The sequence below is a fragment of the Poromitra crassiceps genome (assembly GCF_964638095.1).
Source record: "Poromitra crassiceps genome assembly, chromosome: 14".
In the NCBI taxonomy this organism is placed as follows: Eukaryota; Metazoa; Chordata; class Actinopteri; order Beryciformes; family Melamphaidae; genus Poromitra; species Poromitra crassiceps.
Genome location: NC_139633.1, coordinates 7,599,803 through 7,623,845, shown reverse-complemented (window position 1 = coordinate 7,623,845; position 24,043 = coordinate 7,599,803). Strand labels below are relative to the sequence as shown.

General features: G+C 45.4%; 1 protein-coding gene across 1 annotated transcript in view; it reads left to right on the top strand.

Annotated features, from left to right (window-relative positions):
* The window catches only part of ddx43 (DEAD (Asp-Glu-Ala-Asp) box polypeptide 43), a gene marked incomplete at both ends in the record, with an annotated part of 35,612 nt that continues 11,569 nt past the window's right edge, over positions 1 to 24,043 (top strand). Inside the window, 8 exons of the mRNA XM_083650374.1 lie at positions 1 to 340; positions 1,453 to 1,508; positions 5,135 to 5,252; positions 12,447 to 12,614; positions 15,468 to 15,549; positions 18,508 to 18,667; positions 21,284 to 21,402; positions 21,553 to 21,663. Coding sequence (XP_083506500.1) covers positions 1 to 340; positions 1,453 to 1,508; positions 5,135 to 5,252; positions 12,447 to 12,614; positions 15,468 to 15,549; positions 18,508 to 18,667; positions 21,284 to 21,402; positions 21,553 to 21,663 — 1,154 coding nt within the window. The remainder of the gene's footprint in view (positions 341 to 1,452; positions 1,509 to 5,134; positions 5,253 to 12,446; positions 12,615 to 15,467; positions 15,550 to 18,507; positions 18,668 to 21,283; positions 21,403 to 21,552; positions 21,664 to 24,043) is intronic.

The window sequence follows — 24,043 nt, the reverse complement described above, 5'->3', positions numbered from 1 at the left end:
ATGGCGGACTGGGAAGATGAGTACGATGGGCATGGCGTTGCTATCCAAAAGCCCGTCACTAAAGCCGCTTTGCCTGAATGGCGTGACGACCGGCAGAGGGAGGGTGTGTGCTTCGGTGTAAAGAGCGGCAGGTTTGGAGCACCGAGAGGGCGCGCAGGCTTCGGTTTCGGTGGCTTTGCGGAGAGCAGCAGGGGGGAGGACCGTCCCTTTGCCCGCAGCGGGAGCACGGAGCGCGGGGCCCGGGCGGAGAGCAGGGGGGCCCGGGCGGAGAGCAGGGGAGACCGCGGCGCCTCGCCTTTGACCTTTACCGTGGAAAATGCCTCCATTGGGAGAGTGATCGGTAGGTTGTCAAAAAATGAAAACGCAGCTTCTGCTACAGCTACTACACTCTTTAAGGTTACTTCCAAAACAATGCGGTACTTTATGCTAAGTTAGCTAAACCTAAAGTTAGGTGGTTAATGTTAGCGAAACTGTTAACGTTAGCCGAAGTTAACGGCCTTTTGTCGACGTAAAAAAGTATCTGCTTAATTACTCAAAGAACAAGTTACTTTACATTTAACATTTGTAGGGTGTGGGGCCAGTGCATAAAGGGGGTGGGGGGTGACGACAACAACATCAACAACAAACACTTTTTGATCAAAGTATTTGGAGCAGGTGCTAATCAAACACATACGAGATTAACCCACAATTGAGATATGAACAAAATGTTACTCCAAGCCAAGGAAGGTAATGGCAGCAGTGATTCATGACAGTCACCACTTAACGCTAAGTGAATGTCTGCCTGGTATCTGTCTCTCAACATCATTCTCAATGAGTTTCCATCCCTGTAATGTTTTGCAATAAGTTACACAGCTTATATTCGACAATACATGCACTTTATTATGAAGTCATCCTCATTGTGATCACTTTGTTTTAAGTCTTGAATATACCACCGAGTGAACAAACATTTGAACGCAATAAATGACTTAATATGAATGAAATGAATAATGACATCACAACAACAGTCTAATCCTAAGGTTATACTCTCCAAATCTGGCTTCAAATGGCCAAACCGAGATAAGTTTTGAAATCCCTCCAGGCCTGACATTTTTTCTAGGGGAAACACTGATATATATATATATATATATATATATATATATATATATATATATATATATATATATATCAGTGTTTCCCCTAGAAAAAGAAGAATAAATATATATATATATATATATATATATATATATATATATATATATAGTATCCTACTTGTGATGCATTACTACCCACCCCTGTTTATTTGTAGCTTTAACGTTAGATGCAATGTCAGCTACAGGCAGGGAATAAAGTTTGCCAATGACAGTCATGTATTTATGTTGTGATGTGAATTGTATGTGAAGCGTTTGTTTTCAGTGTGCAACTAGCAGTGAAGACACTTGGGCTAAGCTAATTTACCCTCTCTCCGCCCACTAGGTCGTGGTGGAGCCAAAATTCGTGAACTTGAAGAAACCAGCGGTGCAAGAATCAAAGTAAGCTTACTAGTGCTAAAGTTGTGCGTTTGCTAGGAGTTAGAATATTCACGGCTGGAAAGTAACCATCATCACAGAGGGTAGGGTAGGCTATGGCGGCGAAGCTTGTTTACTCGGCTACAGCTGCCATTTGGGCTGATAATAATACTCTATCCAAATCAGTTACAAGACCAGCCGCTTTGTGCCCGGTTGAGGACCAATGGGGATCAGGACCAAGTCAAGTCACCTGACCAGTCAGACAATTTTGTCCTATTCGTGACCAAGAAACCACCTACATTTCCATTCAAAGGTATCTCAATACTTATATAACAGAACTCCACTCTGCACTATACCAGGGCTCCAGACTGCGACCAAAATGGATGAAAATGCACATGTGACCTTTTTTCTTGAGGGTGCAAGTAAAAATTGAATAGGGTCACATCGGTGTGAGTGCTTGATAATCACGTGTTTTTTCCCCTCTCCCCTCCTCAGGCACGGGTACATTAGTGCGTTCAAATCATTGTGGTCGATAGTAAAACCTTACATTTTCGTCTTCACTGGGTCATTCGGTCGTGCACCCGCACGCGGGGCTGCGGGCACTGAATGATGAAACGCCCAAAGTCAACAACTTAGTTTTTACCGTGTTCCAAAGAAGATGCAAGCCGATCATTTGAGGAGGCTGGTGGAGACGAGGTGGATGGAGCGGAAACAACGATAATCCCAGACTCTTGACAGTGATGAAAGTGATGGTTGCAGTGAAAGCACAGGTGACAGGGGGAAAGAGACTGCAAAGAAGAATAGGTACTCCTTTCAACAAAAATGGCTAACGCCGTACCCGTTGTTGCAGTAGGAGCGGAATGCCATGCTGTGTGTGTATTGCAGATAGGGGATCTGAATCTGATAGTTTATCTATGGCCGTGTCATTGATATAGATAGACCAATAGTCCAATATCCTAAAAATACACAAATGAAACATTCCATGTTATGTGTTTGCTTCATTTAAAGTCGAGCTGAACCCCAAAAATGACTTTTATTTTAGTTCAAATACCTGGGTATTCAGTGCACCTATTTAATAATGTATGCCAAAAAAAAAAATCACCAAAATCTAATTTCTTTAGTTTTTCACATCAAAAGTTCATTTTTCAAGATTTCATTCATACTGTAACAGTAATAATCTACAGTTTGCTGACATCACCTAGTACTATAAAATTTCTGCCCCATTTCAACCAATCATATCACGACATGGCAGCTGTCAATCAAATCTTCATTTCAGGATAATTTTATCTTCCAGATGAAGGAGAAAATGGCGCCTAGTGCCTGTCATCAGGCAGAATTTCTAGCCCATAAACTAACTACTAACTTGGCCAATTGTATGTAAGATTCACAATAAAGCAAATGGCAATGCCTAAGAATGCAAAGAAATGTAACTGGCTCGTTGAAACTCACATTCCAGGAATATTGTATTTACCGCAATTAACTCATTGAGTGCCAATGACGACAATCGTCGTCAATTCAAATACTAACGTTGAGTGCCAATGACGACGATTGTCGTCAATTGCGTTTTTTGACGGTGGGACGTGGATCAAAGCCAGATCCATCTCCTGTGAAAGTATGGTGGATGTTGAATGTGTAAAAGCTATTTTAGGGACCCATTAGGTGGCGACAGTGCTCTCCAGATTAGAGAAAGGCGAGGAAAAAAGAGAGAAGTCATGGGGAAACGGAAATCGCATCGGTATGCATCGATATGCATGAAGCATAATGTTAGCTGTGCCTGCACAATTGAGCCCCTCCGTGTCCGCTGCGATAGCCCCATCCACATGATTAGTTGTGGAGTTGTTATTATTCTCAACTGGAAGCGATGGGAGCCGGTAACAAATACACGCGGAACGCTGTAAAAAAGCTGGATGTAGCGCACTTTTCAGTGCAGAGCAAACTCAGCAGAGAGCCACCAGAGACACACCCACGGAGGAGGGGTTTGCAGTTGAGGGGGCAGGGGGGGGGGCACGCAGGGCAGCATACAACACCGACCCAGACAGCAGGACAGGATTGGCAACACAAGCTAGAATATCTGATGCCCACCAGCAGTAAATCAAGACCAGCAAGAAGCTGCAACCAGCAGCGCACGCAGGGGCCAGCGCTGCTGGTTGCAACTAAAAAATATTATTTTGCCAAACAAAATTCCTTTGTTTTCACTGTTTTATTGAAGGAAATTATTTTTGAGGTGTCACATCAGAAAATATTAGCTTCAGAGTCAGTGAATGTGCTTGAAATGCTTCATTTCACAAAAGGCTAATTATCTCAGCTTCTAATTTGAAACGTCTCATTTTGCTCAAAACAACCTATCTTCTCCGGCTCATAACTAAAGAACGGAAAATGATATCAATAAACTTTTTTTTGCTGATGATAGAAGAGAGTCTCATCGTTCTTTGGGCGTGTTCGGTGTTTACATGAACAAAAGTAATATCACACAATATTCTGTGGGCCTCGAGAAATCACTGAAAACGCTCTGAAACTCTGGCACTGGGAGCGTCCGTTCTCCAAAAGTGGCTGGCACTCAATGAGTTAATGGCGCGTGCCTGAGAGCCTGCTGGTTGTCGGGGGTCGCCCCTCGGAGATTCCAGGCCGACGGGCTGCACTCCGCTGCGCAACACGAAGGCAGCTGGCTGCCTGCGGCTCGCCTAGCTCCACTCAGCCACTAACCTCGCGTCTCCAGGCTCTTCCCGAGGAGAGCGCCACAGCACGCTGATGAATCCCACTCGATTTGGAAGCGGGATGCGACAGGATTGGCCAAAGTCCAATCCAGTCCCCAGAATTGAATGAACTGATTCGATTTTGGTGGTCAAAGCACAAAGGTTAAGATCACCCTGTGACCTCACGAACGCCATTTGCAAGCTCGTTAACCCGATATCTCAGGAACGCCTTGATGGAATTTCATCTAATTTGCCTCAAACATCCACTTGGACTCAAGGACAAACTGGTTACATTTTGGTGGTCAAAGGTCAAGGTCACTGTGGCCTCACGAACGCCCTTTTCAAGCTTGTTAACGCCATAGCTCAGTAACACCTTGACGGAATTTCTTCACATTTGGCTCACGTCTGGACAGACATGGATGTCGACTGCTCACTTGTTGGCGGAGGCATATAACCGTGTGCGGTCGTTCTAGTTTTTCCGTTAGTTTTGCCGTTCAAAGTCAACAAAACGCAGCGCCAGAAAGCTCTATGTACATGTTGTGACATCGGGTACTCACCACGTGATGAAATAATAATCCATAGTTCCGTGAAACGTCATTTTCCTAGCAAATCCGAATCGAGTTACTTCCTTGTTTCCAGGAACACAATGCTCCCACTGTAGAGCGCATGCGCACATCTTGCCTCCGGGACGCGGGCAGGAAACTGCTTAGTCCCAGGAGAGGCCTTTGGAGGGCGGTGTGTGACCAATAGAGGTGACATTCTCCCTGTTACAAGTCACTCTACCATCCTCAATGACTACAAAGCTGTTATATTAAGGTGAAAAAGTTACTGATTGGGGCTTTAAGTAGTAGAAGAAGCAACATGGGGAATATGGGATGAATATCCACTGTGGTTGCTGGACGTTGGGAAGTTAGTTTCCTGCCCTGTCAACTCTGTGGTGTGCCCTCTTTTTTATAGATCAACAAGGGAGACTATGAGGGCGAGGTGGTCGTCTTCGGGCCCCCTGATGTGCAGCAGAAGGTCAAAGAGATGATTGAGGAGCTGGTTGCAGACGGAAACTCTCAATACAGCAATGGTATGAAGTAATCTTTCTTAAGACTGTGGGTTGGGACCACTGACCTAAATAATATGGACAGACCTATCCCATTGATCTTGGTCTCCAGAATCTTGGATGTTGGAATTTTGATCTTGGAATCTGCAGACTTTTCCATGTTTTTCATGACCGTACAAAGTGTTGCATCAGTGATTGCATTGTGACATCATCAGTGCCTATGACATCATCTCTGCTCTTTGGCATGCTCAGTGCACAATTGTGCAACTTTGCACAATAAAAAGGTTGACAAGAGAATAAAAGAAGAGAATAAAATTGACATTTAAAAGCATCACAACAAAACTTTAAGAAGGAGCATAAAAAGTCCATTAAGCAACAGGCGCGCAGCAGTTACAAAAAGAGCAAAAAACTTATAGAGGACTCATAGAGAGCCGCAGGGATGACGTATTTTTGTAGTCAGAACGCGGAAGTCCCGGACTTCCTGGTTCTTCACTGTTTCTGTCTATGGGATTTTTGAATGGGTTTTTGCCGCGATGCTTCAAATAAGGTCTCTGGGCAACGCAAGCTTAATCAAACGCGAACCAGAGTTCAGTCGGATAATCTTCACACATGAGGACCACTTTCATGAGTTTTGTAGCGTAAATGTGAGCCCTAGAAGTAAAAAGCTCGAGCTAAGCTAATCCAGAACTACACACTGTCACACAGGCTTCCACGTCATGTCAGCACTCTACCTGGACTGTTGTTGCTGCTGTGCACTGATTACCCCGGGCTGAACGGGCTGAACCAGGTGAGGGAAAGAGAATTTCCGTGTTTGTCCTTTGAAGTGATGACGTTATTGACGTATCGACTCAACAGTGTAGTCTCATTTAGCCGTTTGCTAGCTAGCCGCCCTTTTAACGGCACGTAAAAGCTTAAAAACTCATAAAAGTGGTCCTCATGTGTGAAGATGATCCTACTGAACACTGGTTGGCGTTTGATTAAGCTTGTGTTGTCCAGATACCTTATTAGAAGCATCGCGCCAAAAACCCATTCAAAAATCCCATAGGCGAAAACAGTGAAGAACCAGGAGTGTTAGCATCGATGATTTCCGGACTCGTTCCTGCGGCTCTCTATTGGGTTTGCATAATAGAATAAATAATTTTTTCTATATTGAATCCCCCGACATCGTATCACTGATGTCACTCAGTGCCTATGACATCAGTGATGTCATAATATCATAATGATGATCAATAATGATGTCACTGATGATGACATCACAAAATATCTATGACATCATCGGGGCTTTGAACGTCACTAAGAGCCCTCCACATTAACAACACCGCTACAACAGCACATCCAACTGCCTGATGACATCACAGTCGCGCAATTGGGTAACATCACTTCCAGTTGTGCGGCAAAACCAGCCAGTGACATCACTCGCACAAGTTGGATTCGCCCAGGTCAACTGCTGACCTACAGGTGACAGGTGATTACATCAGGCAGTTGTGATGTCACTCGAGCAATTGTATAATGTTTTTAAAATTGGTTAAGTGGTGTCTGTATACAAATGCATTCAACACACACACAACTGCCCGACTGACATCACTTCCCTCACAAATTGAGACTAAGATAAGATCACAGTTGCTCGAGTGACATCACAGTTGTGCAATTAAATGCATTCAACATACACACACACACACACACACACACACACACACACACACAATTCAGGTCTCTGCGGTCACCCAGGTCGACTACTGACCTCCAGGTGCATGTGAGCAGTCAGCAATAGAAAAACAGGGAAGGGTGATGGTGATGATGTCACAAAGTGACACAACGTAGGGCTGCTGTGATTTGCGATCAAATCGTATATCGACGATTGAAGAGAGTGATCGCAAATTGGCTTTTCTACAGCGATATCTAAGGCGATTTGAACTAATTTACTATCATAAGACGTTATAAAAATAATATCTAGGAGCTGCGCCCTACTGTACACTTAACACATTCACTGCCAGCCGTTTTTCAATACTGTAGTTAGCTTCTGCCAAGGTTTTTTTTTGAGGATTCTGGCTCATCTTTCAAGAGCCGAGGATTCGTTTCTGTTAGGATTTTGTGAACACACAATATCTCAAAAGAACTAATAGAATGTGTGCTTTCTCTGTCTAAAAGAGTTAGTTTGTAGAGTTAGTAGTTATGTAAGCATTAGCAGTTGAATACAGCATGGTTTCAGCGTCTGAAAAATTATTCTGAGATAAACGGCTTTTTGTGAAATTCGATAGAACAGTCACTTTAACCATTCATTTTTGGCATCAGTAAGACGTCAGACATCTAAACAATAGTTTTGAACAGTCATTTCCTCCATAACAGCAGGAAACACCCCTCTCCTTCAAACTCCTCCCTCCGTGTGTGTTCTTCTTGGCTGCAGCGGGCGTGTCACAAGCTCGTTTCTGTTGCTGCTGTAACCTCGCGTCACCAGGCTCACTGCTTTGCTGCTGCTGTGCCTGTCTGCTGGCGGCCGCTGGGCAAGTCTGGATGGGCTCGCTCGTTTCTTGGAGTTTCGGTTGAGAGCTTTGATGAAGCTTTTGCGATTCTGGTCATATTTATGCTGCGTGTTTCAAAGTGTGTTCCACCCGTAATCTATTATGCAAATTTGCAATCCCGCACCGCGAGCAATCAGCGCGAAAACGAAAGCGTTTTCGCCAATCCATTTTCATGAGAATGGCTTCCTCACACTGCTTTTTGCTTGCCTTCCTCTAGTCAGGAGAGCACTGTCGCCACTTAGTGGGTCGGTGGAATGGGTTGTACACGTTCGGTGGCTCCAATATTTATATAAGAGATGTAAAAGGGTTAGATGCACATCCCACGGTCAAAAAAAAAAAAATAATTTTTTTTACGTATTAATACGTCATTGGCAGTCAACCGTTGGATTTTTTTTGACGGATTAATACGTCATTGGCAGTGAACGTGTTAACTCATTGAGTGCCAGCCACTTTTGGAGAACGGACGCTCCCAGTGCCAGAGTTTCAGAGCGTTTTCAGTGATTTCTCGAGGCCCACACAATATTGTGTGATATTACTATGTAAACACCGAACACGTACAAAGAACGATGAGACTCTCTTCTATCATCTGCAAAAAAAAGTTTATTGATCCCATTTTCCGTTCTTTAGTTATGAGCCGGAGAAGATAGGCTGTTTTGAGCAAAAAGACACTTTTCAAATTAGAAGCTGAGTTATTCCGCCTTTTGTGAAATGCAGCATTTCAAGCACATTCACTGAGTCTGAAGATAATATTTTATGATTTAGTGACGTGGTGTAGTTGTGTGCTGCCTGCGTGCCCCACCCCCCTCTCCCCCCCTCAGCTGCAAACTCCTCCCCACACTACACAGCCTCACGCACCCAGTCTATTTTCGGACCGCTCCGTTTGTGTGCGCCGGGCGGCTCCCAGCGCGACAAGGAAATGCCAACCCGGACTGCAGGGAAAGGTTTGGCCCTTCGGCGTCGGGTGCTGCCTTTCTGGCGGCTAATCGTGTGAAGAAACTATGCAGACAGACAGACAGAGGCAGAGGAGCTCAGTTGTGTGCGCGGATTGACTGCGGTTCGCAGACAACGTCAGCTGCAGACAGAGCAATCTATATGGCTCTGGCTGCAGCATGCATCGGTTTCTCTTTGATCACGGCTTTTTCCTCCTGTTTTCCGGACCTTTCTGTAATCTGGAGAGCACTGTCGCCACCTACTGGGTCGGTAAAATAGGTTATAGACCTCCAATAGCTACAATATTTGTACAGGAGATGTATCGGGCATTGATCCACGTCCCACCGTCAAAAAACGCAATTGACGACAATCGTCGTCTTTGGCACTCTACGTTAGTATTCGAATTGACGACAACTGTGGTCATTGGCACTCAATGAGTTAAGAGACATTTCTGGCAGAGCTCTGTTAATCAGCGCAAGTGAGGGGGAAAGCCGCGCGTAACGTTACAGCACTACGTTATAAAAAGAATATCTAGAAGCTGCGCCCCCTACTGTACAGTTAGAGATGAATCAGCATGAGGAAGGGGGGAGCCGTCCTCTGCTCCTCTCCTGTTTCCTCAACGAGCACCGTCAAGTCAGCCAGAATGTAAAAGTTTGTCTTCCGCAGCGGCCTTTCAAAAGTAAATGTAACGTTAAACTTAATATAACTTTTGAGTAATGCTTTTAGACTAGTTCACTCCATATGTAATCGTACCATTACAACCAGTCTTTTTGCTGTGTAAGCTATTTTATGGAGGTTCCTCGTAGTTAAAAGGCTATGAGTGATTTAAGTTTATTTTGCACTGTGTCCTTTTATTTTGAAGGCCTGGAAATGGAAGTGGTTTTGTTGTTTGCCGTGTTCTCGCTGCAGCCGTACCACTGAGCGTTATGGAGCCGTACACGCACCTGTGAATATAACATGGCTCATGGCCATCTCGTTCAAAAGTTGACTCCAGCCTGAAGAGTGTTTTTAATGGAGTGTTCTTAACATTCCGTGTTAAGACAGGAACGTTTGAGCCATACTGCTACCGATTCTAGAGTTGTGTCAGTTGTGTGGAAATTGATGAAGTGGACCGGCCAGATGCTATGATGTCGTCACCACGACCATCATGAGGTCACAATGACCCCAGATGATGACGTGGGCCTTTGGACGTCATCATCATCAGTGAGAGCATAGAGCACTGGCATTATCTTCTGAACTGATCAGTGATGTCTAAAGCACTTGATGATAGAGCTCATCTGCTAGTGATATCAAAGACTGTACGGTCCCTTTGAGTGGGTGGCGCTAATGAGGTCATAGACCTTGTGGTCCTTCGACTTATGACATCATCAGGGATGAGGCTATAATAGGTGGTGGGAGGTTCTTTCTCCATCAGAACATCATGACCGACACTTGGGGCGTGCAGCAGCTAAATACCGTGCCTGCACAATTCGACTCAAACTCAATAAACCAATTGCTCTCCCCGGGTTATTGGGAGGAGAACAGACAGGAGAACCTAGAAGAAGAGAGCCCAGAACAGCAGAGCAGCACACCCTATGAGCCGACGAGCGAGCAGAAGACGAGGACAGAGCAGAAGACCCAGCGGCAGAGGATGCAGCGGTCCACGTGGCGCAGGCACTGTGTGGGATTCGTGAATGCGGCCAGCCTTTTGGCCATATGCGTATCGCTGGTCATCGGCACCATTCAGTGGGTGAAGTACAAACGCTTTAAGGCCATCTTTTCCAATCAAGCGTTTTCGTTCCTTTGGCGCTTCTGCGAGCAAGAGCAGATGTCGTGTCAGCCCTGCCCGGCCTTCTGGGAGAGGCACGACTCCTACTGCTACCTCCTAAACCTGGAGTCGCTGCCGTGGCAGGAGGCCCGCGTCAACTGTCAACAAACGGGTGGCGACCTGGTTATCATCGCAGATGAGTCAACTCAGGTGTTCCTGACTGACAAAATAAAAGAAAAGCACCCTGGGAAACTCGGATGGTGGATCGGCCTGAACGACATCATAAAGGAGGAAATTTTTACTTGGGTCGATCTCGAAAAACTAGGGCCATCGTCATCAGTTATGAAATACTCAATAATCAATAATCCCAATCCCAAACAGGCCCCTGAATGGCAAATAGACAAGGCTGGACACGACTGCGTCGCTATGGCTGTAACTAGGACAGATACTGTCCTAGTTACAGATCAATACTGTAACTGGGATGATGTCATCTGTACCGCTCTACGCCCTTCTATATGTCGGACGACTGCTCTCATCTTAGATGACTAAACCACAACTACCTGATGACATCACAATCGAGCAATTGTATTACATCATTTTCAATGTAATAACTGTTAGATTATGTCACAACAACAGTTACAATGATGTCGACAGTGATGATGTCATATTTTGGATGATTGAAAAACACAGGTTGCGAGCACACTCAAAATCGATTCAAAAACTCACTGGGTGCAGGGCAAGCAAATAGTTCAGAGAGGGGAGAAGCCAGCACTCCAAATGTCTTTTCATATGATTTAATTATCCTCAAACCTGGGCAGCAGACAACGGACGTGTCAGTCAAAGACCTTACTCAGCGTTGTGCTGTGTCAGGCAAAATTGGTATTGTGAGGTTCTTTATACAGAGCCTTATTGTGAAGTACTTCCGCTTTGATTGTATAATTGTTTATACAACACTTGTACTTGTGATTATTGTAAAGTTATTATTCTAAATGTTTTTCTAATTCTTGATTATCAGATCCTTGCTTCTACTGGTAAGGCGTATTGTGTTGTAAAATGTTTTATTTACTAATTGATTGTACTTCCGGCTTGATTGTATTTTGCCTGACACAGCACAACGCTGAGGAAGGTCTTTGACTGAAACGTCCGTTGTCTGCTGCCCAGGTTTGAGGATAATTAAATCATATGAAAATATATTTCGGATGATGCCTCAGTGATGATGTCGACAGTGATGATGTCATATTTCGGATGATGCCTCAGTGATGATGCCAACAGTGATTATGTCATATTTCTGATGGTGCCTCAGTGATGATGAAACTTTTTAAACTTCTTAAACTTTTTGGCCTTGTAAGTGTGCAGGCTCTACCTTTCATTTATGCAGCATTTTTTGCTCCAGCCTTATTGCACCTTTCCGTGATGTGCGTATAAATCTCTCCTTTTGCCTCAGTGATGATGCCAACAGTAATGATGTCATATCTCGGACGCCCGGCCTCTATCCGACCGGTTGCTTAAATAGATTGAATTTGGGGAAGCAGGCTGTATTCGCTGAACAAGATGAGCAGCTGATGTGGTTGCCTCAGTGGCACATTTTAACATATAAAAATAGGGACAGCAAACGGCAAATAAATATTTATATTTATGTATTCTATATCGAAACATGCCTTGTCATTTGTTACAAATTTTCAATGCAAAAACAAACAATGTCATTGAGCATAAAAACATGCAACATGCTTGTACAAAAAAAAGAACAGCGCCATTGAGCCTATATAACACTTTTTCCAAAAATAAAGTTCGAACAAACTTTAATTGACCCGCAATTTGTTCGATAAAATCCCCCCCCCCCCCCCCCCCCCGCCCCACAATTTTATAAATGCAAATGACACAGTTGTGACATACTGATGTGTTTCTCAGGCCCTGCTAGGGGTGGAGGCTACGGAGGTGGAAGAGGAGACTACCGTGGAGGAGGTGGTGGTGGAGGAGGCTACCGTGGAGGAGGTGGTGGTGGAGGAGACTACTGTGGAGGAGGTGGTGGTGGAGGCTACCGTGGAGGAGGTGGTGGGGAAGGAGGAAGGAGTGGCTCTGTCTGGTCTGCTGCACAGTTACAGGCTGCAGACTCGGCCCCGGCCCCTGCACCCATAGACTGGCTGGCCATCAGAGAGAACAAGGACAAGTATGCAGAGATGAAGTGGAAGGGTGAGGGCGAGCGAGCGAGCACACTCTACATATCCCCACATTTTCTTTTCACTTTTTATTATCTAACAAATAAGTTGTGTTTGCCCATATTTTTTTAGTCGATGTTGAACTTATTATTGGCTTGTTTATTGGTTTAGCATTTGTGAAAGTGAAACACTTTGTCACAGTGCTTCAAAGAGTACAATGACATTTATGATCAAGTTAATGGAGTTGCATTAGAGTGTGTCGATGACACACAGTAGCGGCTCTCAGCGTCTTCCTGGCGTGGAAAAAGCGCTGCCCGGAGCGCTTTTTGTGAGGAGAAGCGGACGATAACGCCTGCTGCTAGCTTACCAGCCGCACTAACCACGTAACGGTTAACGTAACTTTTGCACTTTCTTGCGGTAACGTAACTAACAGTGTTGTAGAACAAGCAAGGTTTACCAGATGGCAGATATTTACACAACAATACATGTCCGGTATAATCCATATTGCCTTTATGATCGCTGTTACAGTTCAGCTTGAATGCAGTAATCAGCTTAGATAAATGACACCTGCTGCTCCAAACAACAGGGAGGAACCTGCTGAATGTTTTGCCACTCAGTCCCGATTGAGGGGGCGTGTTCCGGTGGGAAAGTGACGTCAGTGCATACTAGTCCATGGGCCAATGCTGACATTTTGACATAATCGGTAACACCTGAGGTGACCGCCCAATTTTGTCATTTTTGTCATTTTTGTCTTCCTACATGTCTCTAGTTTATATTTTGGTATGATAACCCTGCCGATTTGGTACATGTAGCTTAAGGATAGTTATCACTCTGTAAACAAACCTACTCCCATATAAATGACAAAACCCTGATTTCTGTGTATTAGTCCAGATGATATGTGAAAATCATGTTCACTTTTTCATAAAAGCATGAAACTTGGTACGCATATAGTTTGGGGCCCCGTAAATCTTCAGAAATTAAGCCATCACAAAAATGCCTCGTGGTGGCCATTTTAATTACGCCATAAGCGAATTATGTAGTTTGCATCATATCCCTTGAACCACACATGATAACACAGAAAAGGTGATGTCTATCCCTAAGTTTTGGTCAATGATTACATTGATACCATTTAGAACATCATAAACTGTTAAAGTGACTAATCAATGGTGAATTTAATGATGTGAGAAAGAAATCACAGTTTCTGATAACTGATGCTATAACCTCAATTCCATGACCACTCTCTGGCTAAGATTTTCTGATGAGTAATTTGACTTCTATGGACCTTTTGTTAAAATAGCCCCCAGGCCCCTCCCAAACATCCTGGGACTTTCTGCCAGATGGGCAGAAAGTTTTGGTGTAAGTCAACCATGCAGAATCTGATTCTGACATCAGTTTAACATTCTGACATCATTTTGACCCAGAATTCCAAGATGGCCGCCATCCAGTAGCGTGAAAACCTAACTTTTGAATGGCAACGTATACTAGAGCCCAACCCATACTGGATTTTTGAGGCCGATGACGATATCGATATTGGGGAGTAAAAAATAATTCCGATATCGATATATCGGCTGATATTCTGCCCCCCCCCCCCCCCCCCAAATATGATATACAGCCAAGGACCGGCACTCGGCTGTGCCTCGGACCGGTTCACGCTTCTCGCGTCGTCCCTTAAAAAGTGATAATGGACACCTCGAAGTGCATTAACCTGCTTATACCATGGTCACTTGCCAAAGAAACAAAACAAGACCATTCATTTATATTTTCATGCATTTTGCAATCAAAATCGAGTTTTCATAACCTTGAATATGAGTTGAGAACCGGCGAGAAAAAATAGTCCCCTCGAGATTAGGCTATATTGGATAAAATGGCTGCTTAGTTTCTACACCTGGCACAATTCTAGAATCAAGCTAACTACGGTAATAATTTGGCCAATTGTAGCCTATGTAACAACATACAAAATAAAACGGCAATGTCTAAGAATGCAACGCCATGTAACTGGGTCGTTTAAACTCGCATTCCAGGGAATTGCGTTAATGTCTGCGGGTCTTATAAGACGTAAATGGCGCGAGGCAGGAGTAGACTGAAAACTATCTGCTTTCAGTATGTTGGAGTCCAGGTATATTTTGTACAAGGACGTCTCTGTGTGTTGCTGTTAACTCCCCATTTCGTTGTTTTCTTTTTGTTGATCTCGTCTTTTTCCTCTTTGACTTGATTTCCCAGAGCGCCTGGCTGCTGGTTGCTGCAAGTTGTAAACAGAGGGTTTGACAGTTGACAGCTGAGAGCCCGGCTTCTGTCAGCTGACCAGAACGAAAATCAGATTTCTAAATAGCCGTTATTTTAATAAACTGAGCACTCAGGGGTAATCTAAATAGTTACTTTGACCCGATAAAAGTGCCATAGTAAGCGTTAACGGTGGTATAGAGCTCAAACTGCTCTCTTGATAACACTGTTGAAACTGTGGCGCATTGATATGAATGGTGAACAGACCATTTGGCTGAACGACTTTACCAACTGTACATTATCACTTTTTAATGGACACCCTGCAGCCAATCAGAATCGAGTATTCACCCAGACCATGGTATAAATATATATATTATATATACTGTATAATTATATATATGTATAAAATAATATATACTGTATATAAAATCTTGCCTAGTGCATGTTTAACCAACCATTAAATGCTAAACTTTTTACTAATTATAATTTGTAGTACCGGTAATTGCATATTAAGACGTTTGCTAGGAGACATGCATTTACACAGCCACAGATTTAGTGAGCAGTGGGCCATACATGGGCTCTAATATTCCCCAACTCTTCTGTGTTTGCATATGAGATGCCCAATCATAGACTGTCATGTTTTCCATTCTTTTGTAACTGTGTACAGACCTCCCACCCTTGAAGAAGAAGTTCTACATTGAGGCAGAGATTGTAGCCACTCTCACAGCAGAAGAAGTCGATGAATGGAGGTAAACCTGACAGTTTTGCACCCCCCCCCCCCCCCCCCCCCCTTACCTGTCCTACAATGAAAGACAGGCCAGCAAGCAGTGTTGTAGTAGTCAAGTCCAGGGCCCAGTTGCACAAAGCACCTTAGGTTAAGATTTCCTTTAGAGTAGTAGTAGTAGAAAACTTTAATGTCCTCCAAGGAGGCAATTTGTTGTACAGCACAGTACATGAGGACACAGACACATTAAAATAAAAACATACACAACTCATAAAAATCATAAAATCATCTGTAGTGGTCAAAAATACTACAAAAATACGCAATAATGCTGTGTATTAAAGTGCACGTGTTACAGTCCTGCATATTTAAAGTGCACGTGTTAGCAGCCCTGCATATTTAAAGTGCACGTGTGTTAGCAGCCCTGCATATTTAAAGTGCAGAGTCAGAGTTAAGGTGTCCATAAACTAGAATCGACTGCACAAAACACACTTAAATCTTTTGCTTATGTTTTCCTTCAAATGTTTAACCTTATGGAGAAGATTTAAGGGTGTTTTTGTGCAGCTGATTCTATTTTATGGACACCTTAACTCGGACCCTAAGGGAAATCTTAACCTAAGGTGCTTTGTGCAACTGGGCCCAGGACTCATTTTCAGGACTATTCGTGACTCAACTATGACTTTACATCTAACTTTATTTGTTTCATTCACTTGATTTGGTGATGAGCGTCTCCTAGACGAAAAACTAATTGTTTTTGCTTAAATAGTGGTTCAGTGTTTTTTTTATCCCCCATTAGTGCTCATTTGTATTTATTTTATTCTGGTTGCTGCTCCACCCTCTGCCGATCTGGGGAGAGCCGAAACTGGCTCCATGCTTCCTCCGAGACATGGGCAGTAGCCAGCCGCTTCTTTTCACCTGACAGGGGAAGCTTCACCGGTAGAACATAGCACGTGGGAGGATCACGCTATTCAAACGAGTTCCCCTCCCTCCGAAGAGGCGCCCCTAACGACCAGAGGAGGCACCACATCAGCAACCAGGATATTGCATGTTTTGTTGAGGGGTTCCTAATATGAAGGAAACCCCCAGGGGGCACGGGGAGAACATGCAAACTCCACACGGAAAGGCCCTTTTGACGACCCCACCCGGGCGGTGGGCACTCAAGGACATGCGGACGGGCATACACTCCTTCAGCGCTCACAGTGTCCCAGGTGGGAATCGAACCCAGGACCTTCTAGCTGTGCGGCGACATCGCTTAACCACTGCGCCACCGTGCCCCCGTGACTCAACTATGACTTGAGCACTGATGACTCGGACTTGGACTCGGAGTGCTGAGCTGTGATTAGGCAATAAGAGGCACCTGTTGGCAATCTGCGGCTGTTAGACTGGGCTTGGTCGCCTTCACGAAGGGCTGGGATCCCGCACGCTGGGGTACACATTAGGGGTCTCAAAAATAATTGATTATAAGATGCATCGCGATGCGGACGTGCACGATTCTGCATCGATTCACAAATGTCTAAAATCGATTATTATTATTATTATTATTATTTTTTTTTAATAAATAAAATATAATGGAGGTACATGCAGATGTTTATTTTAATTATGGATCATAATACAATGCAATTCCAAATGCACTTTTATTTTAAAAGTAGCCACACAGTGAGAAAAAAGAAAGTGAGAAAAAATAAATCAAAAAAGTGATGCATCGATTTAAGATGCATCGATAATCGTTATCGAATCGAATCGTAGCCCTCTGAATCGTAATCGAATCGTGAGGCCAGTGAAGATTCACAGCCCTAGTACACATTGCCGACTCAGCTGCATTTAGCACTTATAGCCAGTGGCATATTGAGCAGCTTGCGAGGCTGCGACGGGCTGAAGACAGAGTGTGCTCCCTGCCGTGGCCCGTGTGTTATGTTGAAGCTCATTGTTGGTTTACAGTTAGTGGGCAGACTGCCTTGGTCTGTTTATATTTTCTTTTGTTGCTTTACTTGTTATACTCTAGGGACTAGCTAATTTGCTCTCAACTGCTCTCTCTCTCATAAAACCCCAAACTATCCACAGTCCGTCTGGGGCCAGAGCGGTTGTTTTATAGTATCCTCGCGTCACCAGGCTCTCTCAGAGGAGAGAGAGCCTGGCAAATAACCACCGTGACCGTGAGGGGTACGGTGGCGCAGTGGTAAGCGCTGTCGCCTCACAGCTCGAAGGTCCTGGGTTCGATTCCCAACTGGGACGCTGTAGGCGCTGGAGTTGTGACCCCCCCATATCTTCAGTGCCTACTGCCCAGGTGGGCTATCTCGTCGAAAGGGCCTTTCTGTGTGGAGTTTGCATGTTCTCCCCGTGCTCCCCAGGGGGTTCCTCCGTACATAACCCCCCACTAAAAACATGCAGAAGATCGTCATCCGACGGGTGATGACAACATCTGAAGTTGGTCCAATGAAGGTCCCCGGGCGCTGGAAAGAAATAGCGACCACTGCTCCTGGCCTGCCCCCTGGAGGAAAGGACAAGCCTGGATGGGTCAAATGCAGAGGACATATTTCACCGGCCACCGTCGGCATAAGTGTGTGTAGAGGCCGCATGCATGTGTTGTAGTGTTCATGTGACAATAAAGACGGGCTGCCGTCTGAAATCGTGTTTTTGTTGTAAATCGTGACGTCACGATGTACCAAATCTGCCATTGTGAAGGGCCCCCCGAAAAAAAAAGTAGGGTTGAACCCATAGAGGGCACTTATGCGGCTGAAAATGATACAAATGGTACAATGGTAACAGTTTGGTCTCAAATGTGGAAATTCACACACCACCCCCAAAGTCATATTTATATTGGTTAAAAGCTGAAAAAAAGTGTTTTGGGGGTAAGTTATACTTTCAGTAAAAACTTTTACGCATGTCTTTTTTTTTTTTTTTTTTTTTTTTATTCACTGTGGTTTGGAACCCAACATTCCTCACTAAACCAATGAGCAAACCTGTCTTTTATTGATCTTCTCCACAGGAAGGAGAACAACAATATCATTGTTGATGACCTGAAGGAGGAGGGGGAGAAGCGGCCCATTCCCCACCCCTGCCGTACCTTCCTGGAAGCCTTTGATTCCTATCCAGAGATCATGGAGAATATTGACCGCGTCGGCTTTTCCAAACCAACGCCCATCCAGGTGAGTCCAGCACCACATCCAGGTGAGTCCAGCACCACATCCAGGTGAGTCCAGCACCACATCCAGGTGAGTCCAGCACCCCATCCAGGTGAGTCCAGCGCCACATCCAGGTGAGTCCAGCACCCCATCCAGGTGAGTCCAGCACCCCTTCCAGGTGAGTCCAGCACCCCATCCAGGTGAGTCGAGCACCCCATCCAGGTGAGTCCAGCGCCACATCCAGGTGAGTCCAGCACCCCATCCAGGTGAGTCCAGCACCCCATCCAGGTGAGTCCAGCACCCCATCCAGGTGAGTCGAGCACCCCATCCAGGTGAGTCCAGCACCCCATCCAGGTGAGTCCAGCACCACATCCAGGTGAGTCCAGCACCCCATCCAGGTGAGTCCAGCACCACATCCAGGTGAGTCCAGCACCACAAAAAGTTGTTTTATGTAGCCTACAGGGGTTACACCAGTACGGAAAGTGCATTTGATATCTCACCATAAGGTAGTTAATAAATCAATGACAATAATTAATCCCTAAAATTATTCATCCTAGAAATTGTTCACGGTCAACCTGTTTTGGGGGTGGATTTTCTTTTTTACATTAAAGACGAGCTGAACCCAAAAATGACTAAATGACTTTATTTTATTTTAGTTCACATACCTGGGTATTCAGTGCACCTGTATCAAATTTCTACCCCATTTCAACCAATCATCTCGCGACATGGCAGCTGTCAATCTTCATTTCGAGGAGAATTTTCTCCTCAAAATGAAGGAGAAAATGGCCACCTAGTGCCTGTAACCTGGTAGAATTTCTAGCCCATAAACTAACTAATAACTTGGCCAATAAGTATGCAACATACAAAATAAAGCAAACAGTAATGTCTTTATTTAATGTAGAATGCAAAGACATGTAACTGGCTTGTTAAACTCTTATTCCAGGAATAACGTTAACGACGTCCGCCGGTCTTACCCGGCCCCCTGGAGATTCCAGGCCAGCAGGGGGCACATTTGCCTCGGCTTTCAAACAGCACTACACGCGGAGGCAGCCAGTTCCTCGGTTCTCTGCGGATCCCACTTGCGTAGTGCCACAACACGCTGAATCCCACTCGATTTGGCGGCAGAACACACCAGGATTGGTCAACGCCAAATCCAGTCCCCGGAATTGTCAAATCAAATCATCGACACGCTATAGCCCGCCTCTTAACCCTCTTGTCATCTCAGTCAAGATTTGTTTTCAGTCCGATACGTCTCCGACCCTCGCGCCACTTGGGTTCAGCTCATCTTTAACCCATTGATACCTGATGCAGCATTTGCGTGTATATCCCCTCATTTGTGTGTGTATCCCTTTAAGACTCGGTTCGCGGTCTTAAAGGGATACACACACAAATGCTGCATCAGGTATCAATGGGTTAAAGGTGGACTTTGCTGCTTTTCAACCAGCTTTGTATCAATACAATGTGGCTAGTATATGCAGTAGTAGTAGTAGTAGTAGTATATAACAATATTGACCTTCCCTCCATGTTTCCTGCACTGAGAAGATCCCTGTTCGTCTGCCTGCCCTACCAGCTGTTACGGCTCATTAACACCCATTAAGGCTAATAATGTAGTAGTCCGAACAACAGCCCTCGAGCTGGACATCTGGTCACTTCCGTCTCCAAATCACATCAAATACATCATTTGGAGATGGATTTGCCTACGAATGAACTGGGAGCTCCACGGTGCAGGCTAGATGGAGGGAGCTCCACGGTGCAGGCTAGATGGAGGGAGCTCCACGGTGCAGGCTAGATGGACGGAGCTCCACGGTGCAGGCTAGATGGAGGGAGCTCCACGGGGCAGGCTAGATGGACGGAGCTCCACGGTGCAGGCTAGATGGACGGAGCTCCACGGTGCAGGCTAGATGGAGGGAGCTCCACGGTGCAGGCTAGATGGAGGGAGCTCCACGGTGCAGGCTAGATGGACGGAGCTCCACGGTGCAGGCTAGATGGAGGGAGCTCCACGGTGCAGGCTAGATGGACGGAGCTCCACGGTGCAGGCTAGATGGAGGGAGCTCCACGGTGCAGGCTAGATGGACGGAGCTCCACGGTGCAGGCTAGATGGAGGGAGCTCCACGGGGCAGGCTAGATGGAGGGAGCTCCACGGTGCAGGCTAGATGGACGGAGCTCCACGGTGCAGGCTAGATGGACGGAGCTCCACGGTGCAGGCTAGATGGACGGAGCTCCACGGTGCAGGCTAGATGGACGGAGCTCCACGGTGCAGGCTAGATGGACGGAGCTCCACGGTGCAGGCTAGATGGAGGGAGCTCCACGGTTCAAAGTTCAAGGTCACTGACCTCACGAATGCGATTCCCAAGATTGAACTAATGGCGGAGGCATAAATCCGCGGTGCGGTCGTTTTTTTTATGTTTTTGTGTTTTATTCCTTGTCTTTTGCAACACTATAATGAGCTATGTCTTTTGCAGCACTATAATGAGCTATGATACTATAGAAGCACTATGAACTATAATAGAATGTACTTGCAAGTAGAGTCGTTATTCGGTTGATCTGTGCTATAACGCCAGTTGTGTAAGAGCAGCGTTATGTCCGGATAATGGTCATCTTGACTTCCTTTTCCTGTTGTTTTCCCGCTTCCTACCTCAGTCTCAGGCGTGGCCCGTTTTGCTGAGTGGCGAGGACCTGATAGGCATCGCCCAGACGGGGACAGGGAAGACTCTGGCCTACCTGCTGCCAGGGTTCATACACATGGACGGACAGTCTTTGTGAGTCCAACAACCTGTCCCCCTCTCTTTTCATCACATTTCTATTTTACATTTTAGGCGTCCGCCTGTCTGTGCGGTGTGCGCCGGATTCTTCTTTTCTTTCTTTCTCTTTGTCTTCATTCTTGTTTTTTCCCTTCCTGCCTGCCTCAGACCCAGGGATAAGCGGGGCGGTCCAGGCATGCTCGTGCTGACGCCCACCAGAGAGCTGGCCCTGCAGATTGAAGCTGAGTGTGGGAAGTACAGCTACAAGGGCTATAAGAGGTACAGCAGGCCTGCATTATCATTAGGATTATTTTAGTCTCTTAAAACAGACGAGGGGGGGGGGGATTCTCTATCCTAGCTCATACAGAAGCCCTCCTCTTGCCTCAAGAGGAGCGCCATCTTACAATGGAGTCATACGCCAAAGTACTAGTATGCATGCCATTTTCTAAATAAAGTGTCTTGTTAAAACCTACCAACCGGTCTCTCATGATTGGTTTTGACCAAATTTCAAGCAGGAAGGCCCGCCATATTCACATTACCTGATCAGCCCGTGACGTCAGTCAAGCCCAAGCGTGACGTCAGTTGATCCTGTCCAGTATGATGTCAGTCGTCGCCAGTTCATCCTAGTACATATAGCGAGGGTTCTACGTCACCCCCCCACTCTGGCGGATTATAGCAGCAGTTGGCATCATGGCTGCCCGTTCCCCCCCCGTTCCCCCCCACAGCCATACTCAGAAGACCACCCACCTCCCCAGTCCACCACCAACAAGTCTTGACTCCTCAAGAATTCCCCAGGGGGGGGGGGGGAGGAATTCTCTATCCTAGCTCATACAGAAGCCCTCCTCTCGCATCAAGAGGAGCGCCATCTTACAATGGAGTCATACGCGCTGGCTCCCACAATTTGCAAATGTTCCCACTTACCTGTCTCTACTTCCTGTAGGGGAAACTTGGTCATAACGGAAAGGGAAACTTCGGTGAAAATATTGGAGCCTAATTGGACTCTTGATTTTCAGTAGTCCAATCAGAGTCCAAAAATTCCCAACGGATATAAGGCGGGTACCTCTGCTGAAGGCGGGCACATCCGCTAATTTCTCCAATCACCTGCCTCGGTTTTCTTTACATGCGTCGTGATTGGCCGAATAACATCGAACTTCCTCCGTCTGAAGCGATTAGTTTTTTTCTTTGTTAAGTTAAGCGTTGTCTCTTAACTCATTCAGGGCCAATGACGTCTTTGACGTGTTATCAGGAATAGCCCAGAGGGCCAATGACGTGTTTGACGTGTTTTTGTTTTTATTACTGCAGGGCGTAGTTAAAACACTTCCCCAGCCTGTCACATGGTATCAGGTCCCTATCATCTAAGACAACACGTGAACAAACACATACCGCAGCTGTTGTTTTGAAATTGAGCAGGAGGAAAAGCAAACGGATAAGGAGCTTGCCTTGTGCAGACAGGAGAAACGCCATTGAAACGCCCCTCGCGCGCTGCAGGAGCTGGTCGCTTTCCTGTGTGCCAGCTGGAGAAAACCGGAGAAAGTAATCCACAGATGCGTTTGATCATCGGAGGAATGAGGAAATGATCGATCAGCAGTGATCAGAGGGCGGTGAGGACGTGTTGAATAGCCGAGGGGAAAACGGGAACGATAGCAGGGAGGATATGACAGGGAGACATGGACGAGCAGCACACGAACAGCTAGGCAGGCAGAAGCCCGCTGTCCGTTCTCAAGAGCTTCATGAAATCGCTGGACTGCGTGCCCTCCAGTGTAGTGTCCTATACGGCTCTGCTCCAGTGTTGCTCCTGGCCAATCCCGGCGCCACAGGGCGTGGTTATTGCTTATCCTATGTGGGGTTAGAAATCACGCAACGAAGGGGGATCGTGTGTGTGTGTGTCTGTGTGTCTGTGTGTCTGTGTGTGTGTGTCTGTCTGTCTGTCTGTCTGTCTGTCTGTCGGTGTGTCTGTCTGTCTGTCTCTCTGTCTGTCTGTCTGTGTGTCTGTCTGCACACTCACTCACACTGCTGTATTGTTGAATGTAAAAAAAAGCACTTCATGTGTATATATATATATATATATATTATTTTTTTTCCATTTGTGTCATAACGAATAGTATTTACATGTCTGATGTCAATACAGTTCAAAATAAAAGAATTGAGAGCGAGTTCTGCTTGAGAATGTGTATTTTACAGAAATTGCATTTGCTCCTGTTTGTCATCTGAGAGAGACATTTTGGGTGAAAACAGGGTGTATATAAATGGATATAAGTAGAGTACAGAACATGCTAAAAGCTCACTTTTTTTTTCCTGGTGAACCCAGAGACGTACATCTTCATTTTGAGGTATTGCAAATCACTCTGGTGCTAATAGATAATTTACTGTGGGTCTTGAAAGATGACCAACAATTATGAAAATCTTTGGCCTGTGCTAAATATTGGCAGTCCTAAACTGGCCCTGAATGAGTTAAATGACGCACAATTACGCCCAATGGCGGAGAATGAGTTAATGGTCTGTCTGCAACAACCAGCATGAGTATCATGTGACTTTTGAAAGCTGACTTAAACCAAAAAAAAGATAACATGATTATTAATATTCCAATGCTGATTTTTTTCACGTCAGCATTATGTGGTAGCAATCTTCCCTCACAGCAAGAAGGTCATGGGTTCGATTG